The sequence below is a fragment of the Bubalus bubalis genome, chromosome 22 (assembly GCF_019923935.1).
Source record: "Bubalus bubalis isolate 160015118507 breed Murrah chromosome 22, NDDB_SH_1, whole genome shotgun sequence".
In the NCBI taxonomy this organism is placed as follows: domain Eukaryota; kingdom Metazoa; phylum Chordata; class Mammalia; order Artiodactyla; family Bovidae; genus Bubalus; species Bubalus bubalis.
Window position 1 is genome coordinate 27360833 of NC_059178.1, and position 12193 is coordinate 27373025.

The following is a 12193-nucleotide window of genomic DNA, read 5'->3' on the forward strand; positions in this document are numbered from 1 at the left end:
AATCCTGGAAAAAACTTTTGTTTTTTTTTTCAAATTAAAATTGGTTTTTTGTTAACTTTTTATTTTGTATTGGGGTATAGCCAATTAACAAAGTTGTGATAGTTTCACAGCACAATCAAATGATGGACAGCAAAGGGACTCGGCCATACATTTACATGCATCCAAACTCCCCTCCCATCCAGGCTGTCACATAACATTGAGCAGAGTTCCCTGTGCTAGACAATAGGTGTAGTTGTGATTATCCAAAATTGTTTATTTTTAAAACATATTTAAAAAGAAGAAACCTATAACATTTTTTTTAATTTTGATTGTCCTAAACATTACTAAACTTTCACTTTCTTCCTTTCCCAGAGATGACGGGCAGGGTCAGGGAGGCCACTTAAATCCCTGTTAAAGGAAGGAGAGATTTCTGATTCATTCAGGTGCCTTGTTCCCATACAGAAGTCAGGTCCCTCATCCCTGTATTTTTCTGCAAGGGGCTTTTGACTCTGGATTCCAAGGCAATTGCTTGATCTCAGATCACAGACACCGAGGGGTTCTAGATTCAAAGCTCAGTTCTGCACAGCCAAAGAAGGGGTTTTGGGTAGCAGCAGTGAACGTAGTCCTGCCAGTTTAAACTTAAGTGTAAGAATTCATTTATGTCACTTGGATGCCAGACATTGACTTGCTTATTTTGTCCTAAAGCCTGGTTGAGTTCCTAAAGAGAAACAAAATCCCCCTAATTCCAGGGTGGACGGATCAACCGTGAAAGCTTAGCCATAACCACAGTCAAAGAGGAGGGCCAAAGGCCATCTTTACCCCAGAACTCTGGGAAATAACTCACTGATGAGAGCATTCTCTATCTGGGGAAAGCGTGAAACTGCCTAAATATAAATTGGGAGTGAAAAATAACTTTCCTTGTGGACAGTATTCTCAAAATTTGGTACAGAGGCTATACATGCAAATGTTTTTCTTAAGTATTTATGAATAAAATGAGAACTGTGTGAGGCCTGAAGCTGATTATACACACTAGTGGGTTAGCTTCTTGCTTCATTAGTCATTAACTATTTCCATAATGCCAAGTTTCATATGTCAACAAAAACACTACCTTCAGCGTGCTGCAATCTATGGGGTTGCAAAGAGTCGAACACAGCATAGTGACTGAACAACAACAACAATATTATATAATAATATTTCTGATATTATTTTTAAAATGACCACCCTCAGTGACCATCTCCCAAGGCATACAGTGGAATTGATACTCTCTGAGCACATCTTTTTTTAAAGATAACAGGAGCAGAAGTCTGCATTGTAAAAATGTATACTGAGGCAGACAGAGAAAAGAGAAGGTAGTTTCACAATCAAAAATGATAAGTAGATGCAGTATACTTAAGGCCACTACAGGAAAAAAAGCTTACTTGCTGGCCGGAATAGACAGCATACTGGTGTATTTGTGTGTGTGTGTACGTGTCTCTCTTTTCTAGCTGTGATCTAAAAAAAAAAAATTCTAGCTATAATTCTCTTCAATTTAGGTCCTGATCAGATACCTCTCAGGGAAGAATTTGAACAAATTATGCTGAAAGCTATGCAGGAATTTACTCTGCGAGAGAGAGCCCTGCAGATGGGCGCGCAGTGCACGCCAGTGTCACCAGGACAACTGCCCTGGCTGGCTAGATTAATTGCCAGCGTGTCTCAAGACTTGGTTCATGTGATTGTGACCCAGAACTCTTTGGCAGAGGGCATTTCAGAGACTTTGAGGACTCTCAGTGAAATGAGGCATTATCAAAAACTCCCGGATTATGTGGTAACCATTTGTGCTTCGAAAATCAGAGGAAATGAGTTTTGCGTGGTCGTATTAGGTGAGTAATTTTTAAAAGATTTTAAAAGATTCATTCAATCATCTGTCCATTTGAAAACTACTTGCTGAGTGTCTCAGGAATCCATGCAATGAATCTCTGATCAAGGGCCTCAGCTTGGGTTCTTCCTCCTAATTTTAACTTTTCCTTTGCTCCTCAGATCAGATTTTTTTGTAGCCTGTAGTTTGGCTAGCATCCCTGTCAGCTGGTGGTGGGAGCATTATTTCAAAGCACATCCTGGTAACAGATACCCTTGTCCCATGTCGCTTCTGTCCTTAAAAGGTTTTGGAAATGTTACCACTCGAGCATGTGATAAAGCCACTGCCACAGGTGGCCTAAGCCAGTTCATCATTATCTGCCAGGAACTTAACTCATATATTCACCTCTTCGCCAGAGAGGGTATTTAATGCTGTAACATTGACCATAAAGAAAAGCTTCAGAAAGTTGGTACATTACAAAATGCGTTTTTGTTTCTGGTGCTGATTTTCTATCAGATGCCATCCTGAGTTGCCATTTGGACTAAATTTTGCTTTTCTCCTCTCTGTGAATGGCTCTCACATCTTCCTAACAAAGGGGCCAAGCCTCTTTGCTTTGACGAAACCCACCTGCCTATCTCTCTGTGATGTATGTATCTTTCAACAAGCTTCATCAGAAAGTATAACACCTTCATTTTTTCTAATTTTCACTTGTTAAAAAAAAACAACATAAGTTTACATTTTTTAAGGCTGATATTCATAATAGCCATGCAGACAATTTTTTAAAGTTTTTTCACATCCCTCCCTTAGTCTTTAAACACATCCATGGCATGTTTTCCCAGTTACAAACACGTGTGCCTGTGTGCCAGGCTCCTCTGTCCACAGGATTCTCCAGGCAAGAATACTGGAGTGGGTTGCCATGCACATAAGGGATGTTGTTTTTTTCCCTTAATCACCTAACTTTGTATTTGAAACTTCATTTCAAATGAAGTTTTGGAATCATCCTTTCAAATGCTGGGTAGTCACCAGCATTACCTTTGGATGTACCAGACTTTCCTTATCCAAGTCCCTCTAGGCACAGACTCTGGTTGCATTTTCAGTTCTGGATGTTTTATTATAAATCATGTCCCGGTGAACATTTGTCCACTGGCACGTCATGTCTCCCTCTGTTCTGCAGGTCAGCACCAGTCCAGGGCTCTGGCAGAGAGCATGCTCACCACAAGTGAGTTTTTGAAAGAAATTAGTTATGAACTCATCACGGGAAAGGTCAGTTTCCTGGCATCGCATTTCAAAACCACATCGTTAGGTGAGTGGCTGTCGGATTCAGCAACGCTGCTGGGTCCCCAGCTGCATGATTTTCTGGATCTAAATCTTAGCCTGTCCATGACCTGAGAGTGGAGCTTAAGCTCGACGACTTATGTTCCCTCTTTTGGAATGGTTTCTGCTAAGCATTTTGCTCCTGACACAGCAGAGGGGTCTGGGTGCTAGGATGGGAGGCCTCAGCTCAGCCACTGCTTTGTCGTGTGACCTTGGGCAACACTGGGCCTTCCCAGACCTAGTTTTCTAATATGTCAAATGGAGACGCAGTGATCCCATCCTGCCTGCTCTGGGTGTGACAGAGGCCGAGAGAGAATTATCAATAGTATGTGAGAGCCTGCAACCTGTAAGCATGATACAAAGAAGGGTAGCTGTGGCTACGGGGATTCTGTTACGGGGGTGACTGAGTGTGAATTCTGATGTGAGAAGTGGGATGGCCGGCAGATCTCGAAAGAAACCCAGCCTAGCTGCCCAGCGTCTGATACAAACACGTCCTTCCTGGTGACTTCCTTATCTCCGCTTCGTTTTGTAACAGGTGACGACCTAGACAAGCTGCTAGACAAAATGCAACAGAGACGAGGAGATAGTGTGGTGACCCCTTTCAACGGAGACCTTAATGAATACGTGTCGCCTCAGGAGGCTGCTGCTATGAGCCCCACGCAGAACCTGGGTAATGTCACCTCAGGCCAAAAGGAGGGAACCCCATCCTCGGGACGGACGTAGAAGCTGACTCGTTCTGAGGGTTCTGAGGTCTTGTCTTTCAGTCATGGACTGTGACAGGCCTTTCCTCATTATCTCCTTGAGAGGTCTGGCTCAAGTTAAAAACGCCTTACCCTGTGCGTGCATGCATGCTCAGTCATGTCCGATTCTTTGTGACCCCATGGACTGTAGCCCACCAGGCTCCTCTGTCCGGGATTTCCCAGGCAAGAATAGTGGAGTGGGTTGCCATTTCCTTCTCCCTTACCCTGTGGCCTGGGTCTGATGCCTTTGTTCTTAGTAAATGTCACCTAGAATTAGGTCAAAGATTTTTTTAAACACTACTTCTCTCTCTTTTTTTCTCCCTCACAAGGTTCTGGGGTCCTTGGTGTACCTACTTTAGTTCCACAGCTGGGTCCACCAGCTCTAGGTGTTCACACAGGGCTTTAGAGAACTGCCTGAAAGAATCTGGACAAAGTCTGGCCTGGGCCCCTGGCTCTCCACTCCCTGCACTTACCTTCCAATATGTAAAACACACATAATCTCAGAGCTTCCCTGATGGTGCTAGTGGTAAAGAACTTGCCTGCCAATGCAAGAGACATAAGAGGTGCAGGTTTGATCCCTGGGTTGGGAAGATTCCCTGGAGGAGGACGTGGCAACCCACTCCAGTTATTCTTCCCTGGAGAATCCATGGACAAAGGAGCCTGGCAGGCTACGGTCCACAGGGTCAACAAAGAGTCGGACACGAGAAGCGACTTAGCAAGCACACAGTCTCAGGGTTAGTGAGGCCTTCCTGGAAGCTGAGCAGAAACACCGACACCTCATGTGCCCTACAGCGGACTTGCAGGACGCCAAGGGGGATGGTGGGACCAGGGCGAGGAGTTGCATCTCTAGCTTGGATTCCGTTAGGTTCAGATTCCTACCCCAAGTTCCTATTTGATAGGGACAGTGTCAAAAAGGACAGAACAAAGAACAGAAGAATGGATATGAAACAGATCCATATGAGCAGCTGCTGACAGCTTTTTGGCTTCTATTAATACTTGGTGGGAATGCTTCCTTCAGGCATTAGGATGACCGCAATAGGAAAAGGAGCGTGGCTTGGCATCACCCCAGGCATAAAAATGAATTTGAAGGCAATAAAGATTTTTAACTCCTGGACGTTATATGGCAGTAAAGTAATCATCCACATGATCTAAAATGTATTATGTGAACCAAGTTAGAATTTTAAAATTCTCAGAATACTTACAGATTCCCACATTCACACCCTTGAGTCCCTGTTTAAGAAACATTGCCTAAAATACATAATAAATAAATAAGAGATTTTAATGATGAAAAAGAAAAGAAACACTGCTTAAACATATTTTTAGCTTTCATCCAACTTCAAAATTTGCTAAGTTCAATTCTACAAAGTTATGCCTCCTCTTTTAGTCCCCAGCTGTCTAACCTGTGAAATGAAAGATATAACAGTCTAACTATCCAAAGATGGATTTTTTATTTTGATTGATTACCTTGGTAGGTCAAAAACTATGTGGGCTGTTCTTAAAAGTTGCAGTTTGGGGCTTTTCTAGTGGGTCATCTCGGCCACTAGGGAGACCCACTCACTGTCAGGGTTCCGTGGTGGCTGGTGGTCACGTGACCACTGTCTTTGCCTGGGCTGTGTTGCAGCTTGGTTTTAGAAAACATTCATTAGCACAGGTTAATTGGGCCCTTTTGTGTGCTGCTCAGACTTCCACATGTGTTCCTGATAAAAAGCAGTCCTTTCAAGAAGCATTAAATGTTTCCTGCTCAGGTGTTTAGCCGACTAACCCTCTCTCTCATGTGTGTGTGTGAACGCATGCATGTATAAGAGATTGATCGCTTGGTTGTAACTTGTAATAAAAAGCTACTGGCATGTTTAAAGTATCTGGGCAATGTTTTTCTGATATGTCACCTGTTGAGCAGCCAGCTGGATGTGTCATGAATCAGGTCTCTTCAGATAGTACGGGCGTCAGCACCAGAGTTGACCAGACCTGCCAGGTCACACGCACTGGCAAAGTGGAGTTAAGTGGAAAGAAAGGTGAAGTTAGTGTCATGGGGAGGAGAATTTCAAACCATGTTGCAACGGACTTGCTGGAGAGACAATGTTTACTGCAGTGCCATCCAGAAAAGCTCAAAGGAACTCAGCAAGATTATGGTTATGGCATTGCCTCTGTTCACGGTCTGGGCTTGGGCACCTGACCTGTGCTGACAGTCGTAAAGAAACCAGGAAGCTTGTCCCCTTTCCAGAGATGAGTCCTGGCTCCAGCTGCAAGGATGTGGTCTGTTGGCCTTGTTTCTGGGCAAGGGAGGCGTGCTGAGCTCATACTTTGTGAGACGATCGATTTTACAGTAATATATTTGTGAAATTGCCACATTCACTCTTGAGCACCTTTTCAGCTGAGTTGTTAGGGAAAGTGGACGATCTGTTAAAAGTTAATAGAGAGAGAGGGTAGGAAATGAAGGTTCTTGGTGACAGAGCATCACTTTACACTGGGTGTATTACTTGTCCCCGTATAGATTCATAGAGGCCATCACAGAAGTGAATTAATCGTGTTCTTATGACTTTTTCACATTTTAGATTTAGGGAATGAGACCTTCCAGATTTATCAGCCGCAGCTCACAGTTGCCAGAAAACTCTTGTCCCAGGTGTGTGCTATCGCGGACAGCGGCAGCCAGAGCCTGGACCTTGGCCACTTCAGCAAGGTGGATTTCATCATCATTGTCCCAAGGTCAGAAGTCCTGGTGCAACAAACTCTTCAACGGATTCGACAATCAGGTAAGATGGAGCTTTCAAGGAGGGCCCTACCTAGATCCAGTCTTGGATTCACTCTGCTTTTTCCTTTGGCTCAATCCAAGCATGTTTAGGGCACTTCCATCCTTTTGTTTACAGTACTAAATATCACAGGAGTACTTTAAATATTACTTCAAATTCATGTGTAAGTATGTCCTCAAAGTACTCTGACCTTGTTCCTCCTAGGTCAAGGGTAAACTGATGTGCATGTTTGCCCGATTCTGTTAAATCTGTGATATCATCAGTGGCCTGGAAGCTGGCCACTCATTTATGAAGAGAAATTCCCTCAGGGCAGAGATAACCCTGCTTGGGATGGTGGGATCTGAGCTACCTGAACTCTTTCTATGGCTCAGCGAGTCACATTCTCACAGGAGGATTTCTATTATACATTTAGCACACTACCAGCATGTTTTCAACCTAGAAACCAGAATGCCACTCCCCGTGTCAGCAATGAGAAACCTCATTTTAAAAATTCAAAGTTAGAATTTCTCCTGATGACCTTAAGAGAAGGTCATCTCCTAAGAGAATAAGCTGAGAATGAAAAAAAAAAAATGTAAAACGGTAAGGAGCAAATATTTTAGTAGTCTGTGGCAAATAACATCCCTCTCAAACATCACATTTTGTTAGAATTACAAGAAGCAATAAGGAATTTAGAAAATTGAGACTGCTGGAAAATGCCTGCTTTTGTTAACTTTAGGTTTGAAAAGGAAATTATAAATGTCAAGTTGCTTCTGAGTACCTTAGCTGAGGGCAAACACACACAAACACACTCACAGAGATTTTTAAGTGGAGGATAAATCTTTTTGCCACAGTAAAAAAATTTATTTTCTATATATTTGAAAACAGATGGGAAGCAGGAAAATTCAGAAGAGCTTGAAATACTCTGCACCTGTCGTTTACTGCACCTTAAACTTTACTGTACATGCAGAGGACCTGGGGACCTTGTTATTAATAAAACACACATTCCTGGGACTTCCCTGGTGGTCCAGTGATTAGCAGTTTGGCTTCCAATGCAAGGGGTGTGGGTTCGATCCCTGGTCCGACAGGTGCTAAGATCCTATATGCCTTGTGGCCAAAACCCCAAAACATAAAACAGAAGCAATATTGTAACAAGTTCAATGAAGACTTTAAAAAAGGTTCCTCATTAAAAAAAAATTCATTAAAAAAAAAAGCACATTCCCTTCAGCAGAACTGGGTTGGCTTCCAGCAAGCTCCCAGGGGAGACCAGACGGCTCATCAGAGGAGCACCCTTTGATGAGTACAGCCCTCTGTGAAATCTTTCATTGCTACTTCCATGGGCCAGATGAGCCAGCTAACCATAGCCTTTTCCTCCTTTAACATCTCTTAGTGGCTGTGCCTGAGACATGAAAGATCTGTCCATGCCTTCTGGAGACCCAAGCACCCGATTAACAGTGCAATCTTCGCTTTAGCCTCTAAAATTTTGATTGACAGGTTACACCACAGTCAGTTGGAAATACTGACTTGTAAGTGAATTGGCCAGAGATAGTCAGACGCTCTCTCAGCTCTTCCAGAAGGAGGAGTGAGTTCTAGGCATCCTCCACTACTGACCATTCTGCATTTTTCTCTCTGCCCACTTCCACCGAGGGAAGCAGCAGGGCTTTCATCACACCAGGCATGAACCAGATTTTGGTTACTTCTTGTGGATTTTCCACGTCCTTTCCGTGGAGGGAGCACCTTCTCTTATAGGTGTTTTCCTTGTACCAAGGGCCATTTGTGGCCTTGCCGAGTTTGTTATCCAATAGCTCAGTCATACGCCGGCCAGGGTATCCGAGCACCTGTTTCAGGAGGTGAAGTCATCTCTGGTCAGCGGTCGGACTCCCCCACCCTGAGCCTTTTCCTCAAATAACCTCTTGATGACCTGCGCTTTCACCTTTCTTAATCAGTGAGTGAAAGTCGCTCAGTCATGTCTGACTCTTTGCCAACCCATGTAATATACAGCCCATGGAATTCTCCAGGCCAGATTACTGGAGTGGGTAGCCTTTCCCTTCTCCAGGGGATCTTCCCAACCCAGGGATCAAACCCAGGTCTCCCGCATTGCAGGAGGATTCTTTACCAGCTGAGCCACAAGGGAAGCCTTAGAATACTGGAGTGGGGAGCCTATCCCTTCTCTAGTGGATCTTCCTGACCCAGGAATTGAACCGGGGTCTCCTGCCTTGCAGGCGGATTCTTAACCAACTGAGCTTATCAGTGCAAGACCCTAAATAAAACCCTGCACATTTGACAGCTAGAAAAATTTCATTGGCTCTTCCTTTCCCCTTCTCAATGCCCTTGGATTCTTCCAAAGTGAGTATTTTGAGATTATCATTCCTCTGAAAGGTACTGGAATTTGACTAGTTACAGTATCTTAGAATTAAAGAAAATCAGTGCTATAGACAGATTCAGAAAATTCAAGGCAAAGCACATTTTAAAAAATATTCACATCTGGCCTTGGCATGTATACTGAAAATATTTGCTAGAGAAACAATCACTTCTAGATATTTTTAAATAACTGTACTCATTTTTATTATAGAAAAAAAGTTATTTTTTTAACTTTGAAAAATAAAAGTAGGAAGTTGTAAGCACTTATTATCCTGCCACTCAAGGATAATCACTTTCAATGACTTAATACCTAATATTCTAGGTTCTCTTCTCTGCCTTTGTCAGGTATTATAGTTGGCCCATTTTTCCATCTCATTAAGCTTTTGTAAGCATCATTCTTTTTTAAAATATTTATGTATTTTGGCTGTGTTAGGTCTTAGTTGCAGCACTGGGGATCTTTCCTGGCAGAGCATAGACTCTTACCTGAGGATAGCATGAGGGCTCCTGGGATCCTAGTTTCTTGATCAGGGATCGAACTTGCACCCTCCACATTGCAAGGTGGATTCTTAACCACTAGGCCACCAGGGAAGTCCCCTGTAAGCATCATTTTTAATGAATGTATATGCCATTCTATATCATAACAATACCACAATTTATTCACTTTTTTATTTGAATACCTTCATATTCTTGGAACACGTAACAGTTGATAGAATGTGAAGGACCTGGAGCATGTTAGGGTGTAAAGAGATTTTCCAGAGCAGAGATTCTCCACTAAAACAATTCTTGAAAGTCGTTGCTATGAAAACAGAAAGGATTCTCAAGAAGTCATTTGACTCAGTTTCCTCGTATTTTGGCCTGTGAATCAAGGAGAGCTTCATTTGTGTAAGGTCCAGGGGGCAGTGCTTTGGGGACAAGGACTGTTTTCTCATCTCTGTGTGTCTGGTGCCTCCTGTCTGCCTCTCCTGGGCCTGGCACCAGTAGGGGCTCAGCTACTGTTTGAAGGGCGGGGTGGTGCTGGAGGGAGGAAGGGGAGAGATGGGCAGAGGGAGTGCCAGTGTCTAAGTGCTTCGCTCTCTGGTTCCATTTGCCTTTCCCTAAAAGAAGCATTTCTGAGGCCCACCTGCCAGGAAAAGCATCAGGCAGGGAGAAGCAGCCAGGACTTGCAGAAAGGCCACTTCCTTGGCAGCCCTTGTGTGGCTGAAAGAAAAAGGTGGAAATAGAAACCGTCACGCTGCTGCCGACTCAGCAGCGAGGTGACCCACTGATACCTCAAGTCACTTTCTAATTAAGGAAGGGAGGCAGGGTGGGAAAGAAAACATTAAGAAAAGAATTGGAAGGTGAAAAAAAGATGAAGTGGGTTAATTGTTTTTGTGTGTGTTCTGCTAAGTTGCTTTAGTCGTGTCCGACTCTTTGCGACCCTATGGGCTGTAGCCCACCAGGCTCCTCTGTCCATGGGAATCCTCTAGGCAAGAATGCTGGAGTGGTCTGCCATGTCCTCCTCAGGGGGATTATGTTGGCCCTAAAAGGACTTATAAGTGCTGCAGCTATCCATGGAGAAGCAGCCTAGGGGATTTCTAGATTATAGGAGGTACTTCTGTTTTAGTGTCATTTTTAAAATAGGCTGATATTGTAGTATGATTCTTCTAATTCAAAAAGTTCCAAATTCTATAAATTAGAATTAGGTTATCAAACTGTAAGCCAGTTTCAACTCAACATGGATAGGATGAAAACAGGAAGGGTTGGTGACTGTCCATATTTTCCTCCTCCCTGCTTTTTGTAAAAATAGTCCTTGGGATATTTATGTATTTTTGCTGCACTGGGTCTTTGCTGCTTTGAACTTGGGCTTTCTCTAGTTGAAAAGAGTTGGGGGCTACTCTCTTGTTGCAGAGCACGGGATTCAATAGTTGCAGCACAAGGGCTTAGTAATTGTGGCACATGGGCTTCATTGCTCCTCGGCATGTGGAATCTTCTCGGACTAGGGATTGAACCTGTGTCCCCTGCCTTAGCGGGTGGAGTCTTATCCACTGTGCCACCAGGGAAGTGTTCCTCCCTGCTTTTAGAATGGTGTTAGTGGGAGCCCCCAGCGACCGAGAGCAGGTCTGGCAGCATCCAGTCAGGGAAATTTCATCATGTGCAGGGGAAGGACATAAATTTGACAGCTCAGTACATGCCTGATCAGAAAATAACCAGAGAGACAGTGTCATCTGCTGATATGTAGATAGGTCATTCCAACCAAAAGAACTTAAGAAAGCTTTAAGGCAGTGGTAGAGATTAGGAGGGAGACAGAGAGAGAGAGAGAAGGCATTTTCACTTTCTGAAAGGTACTTTCTTGATATCATCGACCTTAGATCTCCTTGTCATCACCTGAAATGTAAGCACCACCCCCCCACCCCAAAAAAAAAGGCAGTGACAAAGGCAGCAGAGAATGAGATCCAGATTAAAAATACAAGGAAACCACTCTGGCCTGAGATGAAGTGGAGGAATACCAAGACTCCTTCATATAAGTATAACTGAACAAGTACCCAGAGTCAGCATCTGTGCAGTCAGTAGCCACCCAGTGCCCACCTCTAGTATATAGCCGGTGCTGGCACCTGGCTCACAGTCTCTGCCTCACCAGCTCCTAGTTTCTCTTCTTATGCTCTCTTCCGAAACACCATCACCTTTACTCCTGCTTGGTCACCTGCTCCTAGTCACATTGCAGACCCTACGGATCCTGGAACTGTAAATCCCAAGGTCTCCAACAACAGACCACAGCCTCCTTTGCAACACACAGTGTGGGGGCAGAAATCAGCCTGTCTGATTGATGTCTCATAAATTCTTTCTGGTTTCTTAGTTGGCTCTTTCTCCCACCCTCTGCAGTGACTAGCTGACTCAGTTTCATTCACACTTCTGACCTCCTCCTTCTCTTAGCAAATGACCATGCTGCTTGCTTCTCCCCTCCCTCACCACTTTAGATTATAAACTTCCTGCTAAATCTGGAAACCTAACTGCATACACACCGGTCTCTCCCCTCCCTTCCCAATCAGTGAAGAGCTGCCTTTCTCTGTTGAAATCTGATGCTCCCACCTGGCTCTGGATGCTGCCTTCTCACTATTGATTCTTTTCTCTCATTGCTACCTTCCATTTCCTTCCCGCCTGGAGCTCATCTCATCAGTTTTAAGCTGCCCCACTATCAGAGACAAAACAAGCCTCTGTTGATCCTATCTAAACCTCCAGTTCTGGCTATCCAGCTGGCGCTAGTA

General features: G+C 44.0%; 1 protein-coding gene across 8 annotated transcripts in view; it reads left to right on the plus strand.

The window, feature by feature from the left end:
* Positions 1–12193, plus strand: part of GREB1L (GREB1 like retinoic acid receptor coactivator) — a 246922-nt gene that overhangs the window by 185009 nt on the left and 49720 nt on the right. For all 8 annotated transcript variants that reach the window (XM_044934471.2, XM_025273445.2, XM_025273447.2 and 5 more), the window contains 4 exons: positions 1512–1838; positions 2988–3116; positions 3663–3797; positions 6420–6617. In XM_044934471.2, the coding sequence (XP_044790406.1) occupies positions 1512–1838; positions 2988–3116; positions 3663–3797; positions 6420–6617 (789 nt within the window). The remainder of the gene's footprint in view (positions 1–1511; positions 1839–2987; positions 3117–3662; positions 3798–6419; positions 6618–12193) is intronic.